Source organism: Mus musculus, chromosome 5, assembly GCF_000001635.26.
Source record: "Mus musculus strain C57BL/6J chromosome 5, GRCm38.p6 C57BL/6J".
NCBI classification, from domain to species: domain Eukaryota; kingdom Metazoa; phylum Chordata; class Mammalia; order Rodentia; family Muridae; genus Mus; species Mus musculus.
This window is the reverse complement of record NC_000071.6, coordinates 124,631,720-124,647,758: the sequence shown is the minus strand read 5'-3', so window position 1 is coordinate 124,647,758 and position 16,039 is coordinate 124,631,720. Positions and strand designations below refer to the sequence as shown.

General features: G+C 49.2%; 1 protein-coding gene across 1 annotated transcript in view; it reads right to left on the bottom strand.

The window, feature by feature from the left end:
* Nucleotides 1-16,039, bottom strand: part of Atp6v0a2 (ATPase, H+ transporting, lysosomal V0 subunit A2) — a 95,404-nt gene that overhangs the window by 76,697 nt on the left and 2,668 nt on the right. Inside the window, exons 2-9 of the mRNA NM_011596.5 lie at nt 14,802-14,880; nt 11,647-11,744; nt 10,136-10,273; nt 8,476-8,564; nt 6,163-6,289; nt 2,710-2,792; nt 1,721-1,814; nt 943-1,155 (exon numbers count right to left, since the gene is read on the bottom strand). Of these exons, the coding sequence (NP_035726.2) occupies nt 943-1,155; nt 1,721-1,814; nt 2,710-2,792; nt 6,163-6,289; nt 8,476-8,564; nt 10,136-10,273; nt 11,647-11,744; nt 14,802-14,880 (921 nt within the window). The remainder of the gene's footprint in view (nt 1-942; nt 1,156-1,720; nt 1,815-2,709; nt 2,793-6,162; nt 6,290-8,475; nt 8,565-10,135; nt 10,274-11,646; nt 11,745-14,801; nt 14,881-16,039) is intronic.

Here is a 16,039-nt window from a genome sequence, read left to right as displayed (position 1 = left end):
CCAACAGCCAGGGTATGCTCACCTGTATGTTCACACAGGTGAGCTAAATGCCTTCAGCAACAGGAAGAAACCCAGCTTCACTCAGCCAGAGCCAGAGCTGGGGCAATCCTTCTGGAAGACCGACAAGACGCTAAGTATGTGGCTAAGCACGGACTGTCCTAGAAAGCACCTGACCAACCGAGAACCAGCCAACAAACCAAGATGCGTGCCGGCGAGAGAATCCGGTCATAAAACAGAGCCGTTTACTCAGCAGAGAGAACACCACACGATCTGCTGTCTAGAGGGAACCAACGCTAAGGAGCTGTCTGTCGTCCGCCATCCTCTGCACTCGCCTGAGCAACTGCAGGCCAAGCAAAATGGTTCTTTAGACGTTAAGAAAAAAGAGAGGTGAGTTTAATTTTAAAAGGCAAGAGGAAAAGAAAGGCTGCCTATGCCTATGCCTGTGCCTGTGCCCGTGCCTGTGCCTGTGCCTACCCCTACACCGATTCCTAACCGGCCAGTGTCAGAGATAGGAGAAAACTGAAGCAGTGCCCAGAGGGAGGGACTGTCTCTTGACTCCTGACTCTTTCTTCCTGCTGTGCATTGCTGTGCGTTGTTGTTATCTATGTGAGGGCTTCAGACCCATAGAACTGGAGTTATAGACAGCTGTGAGCCACCATGTGGGTGCTGGGAATTGAACCCAGGTCCTCTGGAAGAGCAACCAGTGCTCTTACTGTGGAGCCATCTCTCCAGCTCTAGGAGACCCACTCTTCAAAGCTGTAGTCTGAGAGCAGTGTTGGCAAGCCCTCCCAGAACTCTAAAACACTTTTTCTGTTTTTTGAGACAAGGCCTCAAACTGACCTCCAGCTCTCCTCAGCTTCCCTAGGCTTGGAGTCACAAGTGTGCCATACCCTGTGGCATACTATGTCCTCGAGAGGGTCCTAATGGGGCAGGGAGCCTTACCGAGCCTTCCTCCAGTGCTCTGCGCAAGCCTGGCAGGTCCACCTCGGGGCACCAGACCTCAGCTATGAGGCACTTGTTGGTGACGTCAAAGCTGCACATGTTGAGCATGTGGTAGATGGCCTTCATCTTCCTCACCTGGACCACACGGCTGCACACGGACTCGGCAGCTTTGCAGAGCACTTGCCGCAGATAGTCCTCCGTTTTGTGCAGCACCTGTGGGAGCAAGCACAGGCTTTGCGGCTACACTCACAGTTCTCTGCCACCGCAGCAAGGCCACAAATGGTCAGAGACAGCCAGCTCACAAGCGAACATACTAGCAGCCTCCAAGAACAGAGCCCAAGGGCACTGAAGAGCTCAGACATCCTGTGAGGGGTGGCCAGACAGAAGGGTGGCCTGACTGATGACCCTCCCCTCCCCTCGTCCTGACCTAGCTCTGATACCCCTGAAAGCCACTAATCCCACTCCCAGCCCTGAAGTTTCCATGTGTGAAAATCTTCCTGTCAGTGCTACCGAGACTCCTCAGTGACGCCAAGAGAAACTCAAACCCTAAATAGGCAGGCGGGACGGCCCCCACCACACCAGCTTGTCTTCACTGGCCAAAGGATGATCTGGCATACCAGAGAGACACAAAGGGCTTTTCCCTTCACTGCTCCCTGGGCTTGTAACTGCAAAACAGATGCTCCAGGGGCAGGAGTGCATGGTGACTGTCCACAACCAGACACCCGGTTGACAGAGAAAGCAGATGGCTTCCCAATGTCCCCAGCCCTGGCTTACTCACCGTGTAAAGGTCTTGGATCCGAGTATTGAGCCCCTCCTGAATCTCCCTGCGCTCCTCAGCCGTGTTTGGATACGGGTAGATGTGGCAGTGGTAACTAGAGGACAGACTTCAACAGTCAGAGGAGCAAGAAGGGCTGCTTCTAAGGCAAGGCCCAGATTCTACTCATGCCAGGCACAGCACCTCCAGCACCAGGCAGGGCAAAGATACAGCCACAGCCACCTTGGGGAAGGCCTTGCATGCAACTTAGAGGACATACAGTAAGTGGATCCCAAAACACTCTCAGATCCAAACCCACCGTGACTCCAGGAAGCCCGGTCCCAATCTGACCTTCCTGAAATGCACCTGAGGTTAAGAACCACCAAGCAGGCTGAGAGCACACCTTAAAACGATGCCAGGATGGTGGTGGCACAACCTGCAATCCAGTACTCAGGAGGCAGAGGCAGGAGGACTGTACGCTCAAGCTGGCTACTGTTTCAGGGTTGACACTCTTTAGGCTAAGCTGTCCTGCAGGACCCCCATCCTCAGACACACAGACAAGAAACTGCAGTCGCCCTACACTGCCTGCTGAGCTGTGCCTTTCCCTTCTGCAGGGGGCACTTGGAAACACCCTCTGGGCCCTGTCCTGCAGCAGCCTGGCAAAGGGACTTCACTGAGCAGGTGTGGCTTTCTTTCTCATACTAAACATATCTACTGCAAAGATACAAGCTGGAGCTGGAGAGAGAGAGGACCTGGCTTCAGTTCATAGTTTGAGCCACCCACATCCCATAATTTCCACTCCAGGGGATCCAATACCCAAGAGTAGGTAATTACAGACTGTATCAAGTTGACAGTTTAACTAGCTAACTAACTAACTAGTATACCTAACAAGTCCTAAATGCAATAAATAAACAAAAGAATCAGAAGCCTGGCATAGCTCAGGTAGAGAACTGCCCAGCTCTGAGAGGGCCTAGGTTCCGGAAGAAATAAGGCAGGAAAGCCTCCTTCCTCACCAGTCACATATCTTCTTAACCTTGTGGCCAATCTGCTCTCCCCAAAAGGAAATCAGGAACACGTACCACTTTATGACTTCACCCTACAAAGACAGACAGAGGAGAGAGCGGTGAGTTCTGTGCACACCCTCAACCCTGGCGGCTCCCACGCTTGCAGACCAAGTTCACTGCCTGGGGCAGTAGGTGCAGTGGCCCTTACTAAAGCATATCCGACTGCAATTCACCTGCTCCCCAGCTGGCAACCATGCCAACTCACAGGCATCTGCAGAGCCATGCCCCTCAGTAAGCGGTGAGCACACTGGGCCACATTCTGCCTTCTCTCCATTCAGCTTTTTATTGTAACTAAGTGCCCTCCCCATCACTGCCACGGCTTTCCTGTGTGTGCTTTTTGTTGATGATGGTGCTGTTTAAATGGCCACTGTGGTGGTTTGAATATGCTTGGCCCAAGGGGTGGCATGATTAGGATGTGTGGCTATGTTGGAGGCATTGTGTCACTGTAGGGGTGGGCTTTGAGACCCTCCTCCTAGCTACCTGGGAGACAGTCTTCTCCTACTGTGGATTTGGAACTTTGGATTTAGAAAGCAGTGGAATCCTTTAAGTGGGACTTAATGGGCTATCCCTGTAGGAATATGGAAGGCTTTGTTGCTGAGGGTGATTTGAACTGTGGAAGCCTGGCTCTACAGGGTTTAGAGGAGAAGAATTTTAATAGACTATTTTGTGATATTCTGATGTAGAATGTGGCCGCTTTTTGCTCTTGTCTGAAGAGTCTAGCTGAGGCTAAGGTAAAGAGATTTATATTAATTGCACTGACAAAGGAAGTCTCAGAAAGGTCCAGCAGAGACTTTGTTCTCTGGTTTGGTCTCATGAAGAGCATGATCAAGCTGGTTAGATGGAGCTAAGAAATTAGTGGTGATTAAGAGGAGACCAGCATCATTGAGGTGAGATCTGAGAAGTGCTTTCTGAGAGCACAGAGGCTGTGTTCCAGAGACCGCCAAGGTTGTACCTCATGCTGCAGCAGGACTTGCTAATGTGTAAGAGTCACCCAGGTGTACTACTGGTTTTGAAGGCATGAAAGGTCATGGAAGGCAGCTGAGGCTGGGCACTGAGAGGCCAGGGAAGGTTCTTGGTCAAGGTGCAGCCCCAGTTGCAGTTTGAGGGCCCAAGACTGAAGGGGTCATACAAAGAAGTTGAGGCTCAGCACCATGGAGGGAACCTATTAGTAGCAGCAGAAGACCACAGCATACCGGAGATGCCAGTACCATGGGATGACCAAGAACAGTAGCAGCAGTGGAGTGGAGTCAACCAGAGCTTAAGAGTGCTACAGAGGGCAGAGCCAAGTGACCCAAGCCCTTTTGAGAAGCCCAGAAGATCGTGTGTGGATCCCAGACATTGAAACAATAAGCTGTTAACACTGAAGTTGTCTTGAAAACCAAGATGTTAGAGGTGCCAGAGCCATGGGACACCAGCCAAGGAGAAGTGTGTTGCAGTCAACAAAGATGAAAGGAGCTGGAGATCTGAAGAGCGCTTTGACATCAGACATGGAGATCCAGAGTTTGGAATCTGCCGAGCTGGCTTTTGGTTTTGTTTTGGTCCAGGATTTCCTTACTATGATGGAATGGTAATGTATATTCTATGATATTTGAGGTATGTGATCTGCTTTTTTATTTTGACTTTATAGGAAAATACAGTTAAGTAATTAAATGAATTTAAGAAAAGACTTTGAACTTTAAACATTGTTGAGACTTCTATAGACTATGGGGACTTTTGAAGTTGGGCTAAATATATTTTGCATTATGCTATGTTTAGGTACGGCCCCCATAGACTAATATGTTTGAACAAGCCTATGGGGGCCAGGGAGTGGAATGTGGTGGTTTAAATATGCTTGGTCCAGGGAGTAGCACTATTAGGACGCATGGCCTTGTGGGAGGAACGATGCCACTGTGGGTGTGGGCTTTGAGACCCTCCTCCTTGCCCCATGGAAGACAGTCTTTTTCTGTTTGCCTTCTGAGCAAGATGTAGAACTCTCAGCTCCTCCTGAACCCTTCCTGCCTGGACGCTGCCATGTTCCCACTTCAATGATAATGGACAGAACCTCTGAACCTGTAAGCCAGCCCCAACTAAATGCTGTCCTTTATGAGAGCTGCCTTGGTCATGGTGTCTGTTCACAGCAGTAAAACCCTGACTAACTAAGACAGCCACCAGAGAACTTATCTAGAACTCAGTGAGAACAGCCTTCTGGAAACTTGTGTTTGAGCCTCGCTCATCACCAGTTACACTATAGTTAAAAAGAGTCAACAATGCACGGTAAACAAGTCAAAGAGAAACACAAACAAGTAAGGACAGGCATGGCTCACTGATGAACAGTGACCAGAGATGCCCCAGAAGCAAGCCCATGCTGCCCCAGGAATGGAAAAACCCCATAATATTTGCCAAGTGTTTACAGTGTCTTTGAACAACACATTTCTGTGAATAAGAAGAATCAGCCAGCATTACAAATGTTCAAAGAATGGATTTCTACGATGCTCAGCTGGGATGTGCAAAACTCACCTCGTATGAATGAGGGCCTGGGCTCAGTCCCCAGCACTGAGAACACAACTGAAGAGTTCTATCTGTTCGTAAAAACTGCTGAGCTGCCAAGGCTGAGAGCAATAAGCCTGAGGGAGCGGTCAGGCTGATGAGACATGATAGGCTAGATGGCGTAAACATTATAGAAAAAGCCAGGTTGGAGGGGCAGTGAGGCAGAGTGTGAGTGGCCACCTTAAACAGGTGGGAAAGAAGGGCCCAGAAAAGAGGACTGTTAAGTGTTGGGGAAACGAAGGTGGAAAGAGCCACATGGACATGTGGAAAGACTGAAGCAAAAGAAAAAGCCCACAAAGAAGCATGCTGGGACAGGGGAAGCCAGCTCAACCTAGACAGAAGGGTATGAGAAGAACAGATGGGGACAGACAGGCCACCACAGGGAATGGGGCCTTCTAATGGAAGTCACTGGAAGATTCTAGAGTGAGACACTCTGGCAGAGCTAGCTGGATGCTGGGATGAGACAAGGGCAAGGCAGGGCAGGGTAATACGGTGGAGTGGGCTACTGAAACCTAGAGGCAAGAAAAGTGCAACCAAAACCCCAACCAGAACGGGCTGAGCACAGGGAAGTGCATGAGCCAGACTCCCTTTGTTCCTGGCCCAATTGTCTGAGTCTGAGGATGGAGTGGCCGAAGACTCTGGGCATCCTGAGGCTGTGGAATGAGCCTTAGACGTGGAGCTGCCACTTCCTGAGATGGGGTCTGGAAGCCCAGCCTTAGGAGAACTGTAGGGCTCAATGTAGGGCTCCAGGAGGTAGGAGCATCTTTGGGTACTCACAAAACGGCATCTGTATACAAGCAAAAGGCCAGCGTGCACACAGGCAGAGACGGCTCTGCAGAAGCAATGCTCCAGCTTCCGCCTCGGACAGGCACTCACCGTTTCAGGGTCCTCCAGGCACTCGTCCAGCTCTGCATAGGTCACAATGGTGTACCCTTTGCAGGCCCGCCACAGCATCCTTTCAAATGCTTCAACTCTGCCTTGCTGAATCAGGCCAGAAACGAATCTGTGAGACAGTGAAGAACCCCGGCGTTAGCGGACTGAGAAGACCTCTATCTCCTGCAGGCTAAGAGGCTGCTGTGAGAGCCATCAAGCAGCAAGATACCTGTGTGCTGGACAAAGGATTGCTGAAGCTGCCTTTCCCATGGCCAGCTGAGTGAGGGGAAAGTTGTAGACTTTCAAGACCAAACCAGATACCCAGCTGCTGTGCCCTCTACACTGACGCAGGCTGTGAAGACCCCATAAATGCCAGTGTGGAAGAGGACAAGCTCCAGATGCCAGCTGGGCGAGGCCACCACAGCCATGACTTCCTGCTCCACAGTCACCTGCTCACAGCTGTGCTTCTCATGGACACGGGAGAAGTCTGACTGCTCTGAGAACACACAGTCACAGCGTAGAAGTCAGCCAGGATTTGGTATTGGTTTCTATCACTTCCAAAAACTAAAAAAAAGTACCAACAAAAACCCTGTTCTAAGAAATACAAAACGGCCCTAGGCCGACAGCACTCCCAGCTGTCTATGAACTTGGCAAGTCTTTCCAAAGGAATACGTCTTTACACCAATCTTCACTGCGCGCCCAAATAAGGAACTGGGGAATATGAAACAAGTATTTTAGCGGGGAAGTGATTCCATTACAGAGCACTTGCCCAGAACATGGCAGGCTCTGGCTTCAAACTCAAGAAACATAGAAAAGAAAAGGAGGGCTGGTAGGACACTTAATGAGTAAAGATGTTTGAGCCACACCCAACCTTACATAGAGGAAAGAGAACCGACTCGGGAAAGCTCTCCTCTGCCCTCCACATGCATAGCAGAGTATGCATGCATCAACCCCCAAACATACACACTAGACAAAAAAGATAAAAAGCTGGAGATGGGAGCCGGGCGTGGTGGCGCACACCTTTAATCCCAGCACTCAGGAGGCAGAGGCAGGTGGATTTCTGAGTTCGAGGCCAGCCTGGTCTACAAAGTGAGTTCCAGGACAGCCAGGACTATACAGAGAAACCCTGCCTCAAAAAAAACAAAAAACAAAACAAAACAAAAAAGCTGGAGATGGCTCAGCAGTTAAGAGCACTAGGTGTTCTAGAGGGCATGGATTCAATTCCCAGTACTCTCGAGGTGGCTCACAATGGGTTGTAAATTCAGTTCCAGGGGTCTGCTGACCTCTGTGAGTCCCAGGCACATTCATGGTATCCAGACATACAAACAAGCAAAACAACATGTACATAATCCTTTTTAGAATTAAAAGTAAAAAAAAAAATCATAAATTTTAAAAAGTAAGTAAAATTTAAAACAAAAGGTCACAAAAGGAAATTATACAAGGAAATGCATTCTCATGGGCTCCCTGGGTCAGGAAAGCGGAAGGGACAGAGCAGTGCCAGCTGTGGTGACAGGCACCTGCCCCTGGGAGGCCGAAGCAGGAGGATCAGAATACCCTCAGCTACACTGTGAGTTTGGGGCCAGCCTGGGCTACATGACATCTTGTCTCAGTTATATTGTGAGTGTAAAGCCAGCCTGGGCTACATGACACCTTGTCTCAGTTACACTGTGAGTTTGAGGCCAGCCTGGGCTACATGACATCTTGTCTCAGCTACACTGTGAGTTTGAGGCCAGCCTGGGCTACATGACACCTTGTCTCAGAGAAAAAGGAAAAAGAGGCTGAGGATAAACAACAAAAGAAACAAAAGGGACAGAGGGCAGGTGCAGCCCCTGGAAGCATCACTTAACACTAGACCCAGTGATCGGCTCATCGGGAGAGGCGCACGCGGCCAGCCTGAGCTTAGTTCCCAGAACCCACGTGGTAAGGGAGCACTGACTTCTGCCATCTGTCCTCCACTTCTGGAAACTCGAGCAAATAAATGTAGGGAAAAATAAAAAACAAGACACACAAACCAACCAAACACCCAGAAGGGACCCCTGTTTGTACCACAGGACTTGGTGCTTCAAAGACCAATTATGGGGTCAACACTGGGGAACATAGACGCAGCTTCTCTCCAACTCAATATACCAAGAGAAGAGGTCCCTTCGGCTTTTAGCTACATCAATGCTGCATGACTAAGTCCAATGTACAGGAGCCCAGTGTTCTCTGAGAGACGATCACTCTGGGCCAATCGCTGTCTGTAAATGGCCCATTCACCCACTCTATGGCCTGCGTCTCCTATTCTACAGGAAGGGCTTGGTGCTCACTGTCACCTACCCCAGCTTGGCGCCCAGCCGCTGCATGCAGCTGTAGTCCAACAGAGAGTCGTTCTCTAAGGCGGGAAACTCTTCATACGTGGGCTCAAACTGAAAAGACACAGAAGCAGGCACACCGTTAACAACAAGCTTCCAGACAAGCCACAGAGGAACCGTACAACCCGGAACAGATGACAACCGAGGCGAAAGTCACGCTGCCAAGCCTGACAGGTGAACAGCTCAAGACACTCACACGAGAGCGGCTGTAAGTGAGGCTGCACCTCGGCTCAAGGAACAATGACTGTATCTAGGGTCACAACTACAGGAAGCGAGCGCAAACGCAGAAGGGATGAACTCTGTCTATCCTGTGCAGTTAGTTCAGGGCGGTGCAGGCTGAGGCTGTAACTGAGATGCAGCGCTCTGTGCATATGGTGATGCTGGCGCATCCACACAAGCATCCCCAGCCCACCAAGCCGGCCTGACACCAGCATGATCCAGTCTTCACTTACGAGGACGCTTTTCTCGCCCTCTCTACTCACAGCCTTTTAGAAAAACAAAGAGGCTTTTTTTCCTTCATAACCATAGAACCTTTTGCTGGGGCTGGAGAGGGCTCGGTGGTTAAGAGCACTTGTGCTCTTTCGGAGGCTCTGGATTCAGTTCCCAGCACCCCACGGCTCCCAGTTCCTGTCTATTAACTCCAGTTCCAGGGTGTCAGATGCCCTCTGTGCCCTCTGTGGGCACTGCACACACTTGGTCCACAGACATATATGTAGGCAAAACACCCACACACCCAAAATAATAAAATACAATAGAGGCCAGAAAGATGGGTTAGGAATACTGACTGCTCTTCCAGAGGATCTGGGTTCGATTCCCGACAGCCACATGGCAGCTCACAACCCTCTCTAACTCACATATGTAGTGTACAGGTATATATGCAGGGAAAACACCCATATACATAAAATAAAACCATTAAAAAATAGTTTTCAAAAACAATTAGCCGGGCGTGGTGGCGCACCCCTTTAATCCCAGCACTTGGGAAGCAGAGGCAGGCGGATTTTTGAATTCGAGGCCAGCCTGGTCTACAAAGTGAGTTCCAGGACAGCCAGGGCTATACAGAGAAACCCTGTTTCAAAAAACCCAAAAAAAAAAAAAAAAAAAAAAAAACAATTAAAGACAAAACCAACCATCTTTTTCTCAACTGTGAACTCAAGGATCTCGTGGCAGGAAGTGGCGTCCCCGCTAAAAGCAGCAGCGCGGGAAGAAGCCTAGGACCCAACCTAAAGCCGAGCAGAGGCTGAGGCGGACCACTTACAACAACGGAATGAGAACACATCCATGCCGAGCACAGCAGCTCCCGGCCCGTAAGCCCAGCACTCGCTCCAATTTCAAGGACAGCCTGGGCTACCAGTGAGACCTGGTCTCAAATTTTAGCAGGGCCTGAGAGATAGCTCAGTTGACAGGGCGCTTGCCTAGTGCGACAACGCCAGCTTTAACTCCAGGACTGGGGAAGCGGAGACATAAGGCTCAGAAGTCCAAAGTCAAGCTGAACAGAGTCCGGGGCCAGCCAGGGCTACACAAGGCTGTCTGGAGAGTAACCATAAAACAACACATGTGAATGAACTGACAACAAAGCCCACAGGCAGCGGTGGTGCACCCTCGGCACGCCCTCTGCCCACACGCACCTCCACATTCCGCTTGAGGAAGGTCTTCGTGACCCTCAGCATGTGGGTGTACTCCACCAGCTCCAACAGGTTCTTCCTCAGCTTCTCCTTGTTCTTGGTGACTTCTCTGAGCTCCACCTCCAGCTTCTGCAGCTGTTCCTGCAATGACACAGCTGCGGTGAGCGCAGGGCTTAGTCTGAGAACGCCCCCACAACCCCGAAGTCACCAGGGGGAAAAAGCCACTGTGCCTGGCAGCAAGCCAGAATGCAAATGTGCTGCAAAGTGTGAGAACTCTCAGGACGGCAAGGTTCACCAGCTCATTTAGTTCATGGTCAACTATCTGCAGACTGCAGGGACCTCAGCTCCTGTAGGCCACACTCGGCCGCCCACCCCAGTCCCAGCTATTGCTCACTTCCTTCAGCGGCTTGCCCACCCCACACACTCCATCTATGTTTCCTTTTGTTTGCAATGGAAACCATCTAAGATCAGCTGCTCAGAACACGTTCTCCTGTCTCCAGCTTAAGAAAGCCTCCACTTGATCCCACCGGACAACTGAGGATATAAGCACTCAAGAAAGGCATCAGGGGTCACAGCCAAGTGTCCTTATCCCTCATACCACTGACACAGAATCTGTAAAACAAACCACTGAGCACTGAGCCAATGCAAACTCATTCAAAACCTTCCATCCTGTTCCCCCTTACTGTGCTCTGCATCATCAAAGCTATCGAAGTCATCGCTGCCAATAATTACGCCATAACCAGGCCACCCAGCCAAAACAGAGGATTGCCACTGCTGTAGGGAGGGTGCCATGCTTGAAATGAGCTCACACACCAAGTGGCTGGCTACTTCCTCCCAGACAGAAGAGCTGGCCACAGAAAGGCCTCAGTAATACCATGGCCACTATTTCAAAAGAGCGATGAAGGACTGCCATATTTTTTCTGAGTGCCAATCCCAACAAGAAGTCTAGAAGGGCCGATGTGCTAGTGCAGGCCTTGAATCCCAGCACTCAGAACCAGAGGCAAACAGATCTCTATGTCTATGAGTTCAAGGCCAACCTGTTCCAAGCTAGCCAGTGTTACATACTGAGACCTTGTCTCAAAACAAAAAGAAAAAAAAAGTCTGGAGTCTCAGACAACACCTTGTGTTCACAGTCAAGGTGGGGTGATGGCGCCATATCCTTCATCCCAACATGCTGACCTCCTACTGGGAGCCTGGAGTGGGAAGGACAGGAAGGCGCAGGCCTGCAGCCCCCAGCACTGGAGCAGGGACAGCTGTGCTAGCATGGCTAATCCCAGAGTGAGCCCTGAAACCTCCCAGGCCACAACAGACACTAAATTCCCCTAAGGCTCCCCCCAACAGCTGTCCACTACAGTCAGACAAAGCTGAGCTACAGGTCACTGAGGGCTTGCTGGCCCACTGTCCTTTGTGTCAGGTCACAGCTCAGGGAAGAGAGGCAGAGAAGGGTCAAGCTCTGTGAAGGTGACCTGGTCACCCTGGAACTTTCGCTGACAGCATCTTCAGGAGCAAGTTACCTGCATTTCTAGGACATGTTTAAGAGGTGGTGCGGGAGGACTGGCCTCTCCTTCAGGCAGGGGAATATCAGCTCTGGTGATTTCCTGCACCAGGTACACTGTGAAAATAAGATGCAGAGTCAGAGAGTCTCACTGTGACCCTTTGCAATCTGAATCCTGGCAGCCCCAACCTACTGTGTGCACAGATTCCGCCTGTCCCTGTCACCGCCTGCATTCACTGGCTAGAGCTACTCAGGTTCTTTCATAACTAAAACCCAGGCTAAAACAGGTTTGGGTACCTCCTCCCATGGAAGGTAGCCAAAGATGTACTGACGGTGTAGACCTGTACCGCACCAGATGCAGTGAACTGGCGCTCCCCACAGAGGTCAGAGTCACAGCAGAGCCAGGCTCCCAGCGAGGCACCAGGCTGTGCTTTGCTCTGCTTTTAGGAGCCTCATTCTACACAACTGACCTGTCCACAAGTGATGTCACTCAGACACATGAACTATTAATATGCAAATATCTAGAGATTCCACATGACTAAATGGTATTGTTAACATTAGGGCTGGAAGCCACGGGAAGTGGTACATGCCTTCAAACCCAACACTTGGGCGGCAGAGACAAGTGGATCTCGTAGTTCAAGGCCGGCCTGGTCTACAGAAATAGTTCCAGGCCAGCCAGGGTTACACAGAGAAATACTCTTGAAAAACAAACAAAAATCTGATAAATAAATACTAGGGCTGGAGAGGTGGTTCAGAGCACTGCTCCTGCAGAGGACCCAGTTCTCAGCATTGTAAGGCAGCTCACAACTGGACCTCAAGTGGACAACAGTTCCAGAAGATCTGATGCCCTCTTCTGGCGTTGTTGGGCACTGCACTTATATGTACATAGCTACACGCTGACACACAGTTAAAAATAATAAATCTTGGGCTGGTGAGATGGCTCAGTGGGTAAGAGCACCCGACTGCTCTTCCAAAGGTTCAGAGTTCAAATCCCAGGAACCACATGGTGGCTCACAACCATCCGTAAAAAGATCTGACTCCCTCTTCTGGAGTGTCTGAAGACAGCTACAGTATACTTACATATAATAAATAAATAAATCTTTAAAAAAAATAATAATAATAATACTAAATCTTTTAAAAATATTATTGTTAATTTAAAATCCTGAACTAAAAGTTCAGGTGGTGTTCAGAGAAATGGCTCAGCACTTAACTGCACGGAGTGAGCCATGAGTGCTCTTCCAGAAGGCCTACGTCCAATCCCCCAGCCCCCACACTGGGCAGCTCACAACCACCTGTAACTCCTGCTCTAGGAGACACCACACACCTCTGTTCTCCACGGGTTTATCTGCACTCATGCACACACACAGACAGACAAACATACACACACACATAATTAAAAGCAATAAAAATAAATCTCTAAAAAAAAAAAAAAAAGGCTTGTCGTCCTACCACATGGGAGAGAGGGCAAGAGGATCAGCAGTCTAAGGTCTGCCTCAGCCACACACTGTGCCTGAATCCAGTCTGGGCTTCATGAGACCCTGACCGCCCCACACCAGGTCCCCCCTCCAGACGAGAAGGAGAAGAAAAATCTCTAGATGAAGGGGACGCCTCACTGAGGACAACTGGCACTGGCAGTCTGTCCTCTTGGGGGCTCTGGCCACCTGTCACCTAGCCGTGTACTAGTGGGTGTCCCGCAGCCACAAACACATCACTAGGTGGACTAGGTAGGTCACTAAAGGAAAACAGGGCAGGAAGGTGGGAGAGGGAAGTGTTTGGAGGGGAGGGGGGGTGTGCAGCTGCAGGAAGACAGTGGTGGTGGTGGGAATAAATATGATCCAGATGCCCTGTATATGTGTACAAAATTTCAAAGAATTAAAAAAAAATCCGTAGTTTGAAAAAACAAAACAACTTGGGGGCTGGAGAGATGGCTCAGCAGTTAAGAGCGCTGACTGCTTTTCCAGAAGTCCCGAGTTCAAATCCTAGCAACCACATGGTAGCTCACAACCATCTGTTTTCAGATCTGACGCCCTCTTCTGGTGTGTCAGAAGAGAGCTACAGTGCATTTACATATAGTAAATAAATAAAAAAAATTTTAAATTTACAAAAAACAAAAAAAACCTAAGTAATGATTAACAGTCAGATATCATTCTAAGATGCTGGAGAGATGGCTCCTCGGTTAAGAGCACTGGCTGCTCTTCCAGAGGTCCTGAGTTCAAATTCCCAGCAACCACATAGTGAGTCACAACCTCTTCTGGCACACAGGTGTACATGTAGTTGGAGCACTCATATACATAAAATAAATAAATAAATAAATCTTTAAAAGAAAAATCATTGAAAAAGCCAAGACTCTCTTACACCCCAACTACTCTGCAGTGCATCTTAGATTTTAGAGATGAGGGAAGCCCCACGCATGGGCTCCTGGGTTGTAAGAGTCAAGCAGGAAGCACCAAACTACCCCATTCACAAAGGAAGCCCTGCAAACACACCAAGTGTTATCAAGCCAGCTGTCAGCCATTTCCTGCCTGTCCTATCCCTAAGTAACAGCTTGGGTTGAGTGGCGAGTATCAGCATGTATACAAGGTACAGGGTTCTTTTTTTTTTTTTTTTTTAAGACAGGCTTCTCTGTATAGCCCTGGCTGTCCTGGAACTCACTCTGTAGACCAGGCTGGCCTCAAACTCAGAAATCCACCTGCCTCTGCCTCCCAATATGGCCTGAATAAGCCATGACACGTCGATACCATGAAATCCTACTCAGCTGCCATCAAAAACAATGAGCCTACAATTGGACAGAACAGGGATCAACTCCCTACCCCCACACAGCATCTCTCTCTCTCTCTCTTTCTTTCTTTCTTTCTTTCTTTCTTTCTTTCTTTCTTCCTTCCTTCCTTCCTTCCTTCCTTCCTTCCTTCCTTCCTTCCTTTCTTTCTTTCTTCTCCTCACCCCAGACAGAGTTTCTCTCTGCAGCCCTGGTTGTCCTAAAACTTAGGCTGTAGACCAGGCTGACCTCGAACTCAGAAATCCGCCTGCCTCTGCCCCCAAGTGCTGAGATTAAAGGCGTGCACCACCACCGCCTGGCTTCTTCCCTCTCTTCTCTTCATCTGTATTTTCTGAAAGAAACAGCTATGCTTGTATTAAGATAAAAGGCATTTAGATTAAAGTGGAAGACAAACTCACCCAGTATTCGTTCGAGCTCTTCACACCTCTTTACCTCACCGACGAATTTTCTTTGAAAAGAACTTACATTTTGATTGAGCTGAGAAAAGAAAGAAAATTTTGTTTTAAGTTCCTAAAATTTTAAATTTGCTTTTATTTATCTAATTATTCAAACCATTTTGGTGTGGGGGGTATCAAATCCAGGCCTGGTTCAATTAAAATGCTATTTTTAGTTACTTAATCCTTTTAGAGTTTGCTCATGCTGGGCCACATCCTGCCCCCGAGCCTGCCCGAGGTGTGAGGGGTGCACACTGTCACGGGCCACTCCACAGAAGGACTGGCAGGGCTTCTACAGCAGGCTGGCAACTGCTACCAGAAAAGGCTGGAAAGGAGCCCTTGGCTCAGAAGTAACCCGTGGAAAACATTTAATTTCAAGAAAAACCATGACTGTGGATATGAAACTTGTAGAGAACAGCAACCTCGGAGACAGAGAGAATCTACACCAAAAATCAAACAATACTCAAAAAACAAAAAACAAAAAACAAAAACAAAAAATCAAACAATAGGGAACTGGTGGGTGTGGAGGTCACAGGTGAGTGCCCGCTCAGCAAGCAGGAGCCTCATAAAACCGGGAGTGGTGGCACACACCTATAATTTCAGCACTTGGGGAGGAATCATAAGTTCAGGGTCATGTCCAAGTACACTTGGGGTTCAAAGCCCTGCCTCAAAATAAAGCAAACAGATATGAGAATGGGCTGAAAGTTAACATGCTAATTTCTTCCATAGATAACATATAGTCATTATTGTATTCTTAACAATAGCAGCAATATCCCACTTTTTGGTTTTGTTTTCTGTGTAACACTGGCTAAACTGGAACGTGATGTGTAGACCAGGCCTCACGGACGCCCCTGCCTGTCTCCTGAGTGCTAGGATGGAAGGCTTGAGCCGCCATGCTTGGCTAGTATCTAACTTTTCTAGGAATCAATGATAAGGATGGGCACTTATGGTACCAGTTGCATCTGGACTGAGGCCACATTTGCCTTGGGCTCCAAGACAGGATGAGGTGTGAAACTGCTGACGCAGCAGAGCAGGTGCGGGTCCGAGGCCTCAGTGCCTGTCCGGGAATCTCAGCTTCTTTTAAAGCTTCAGCCAGGAAACCAGAACTAGGGTTTCACTTCTCCGTCCCATTACCTCTCACTTCTGGGTCTCACTCTTGCCCGGGCGAATCGGACAGTGTTCTTATGTGGCACTGAGAATGG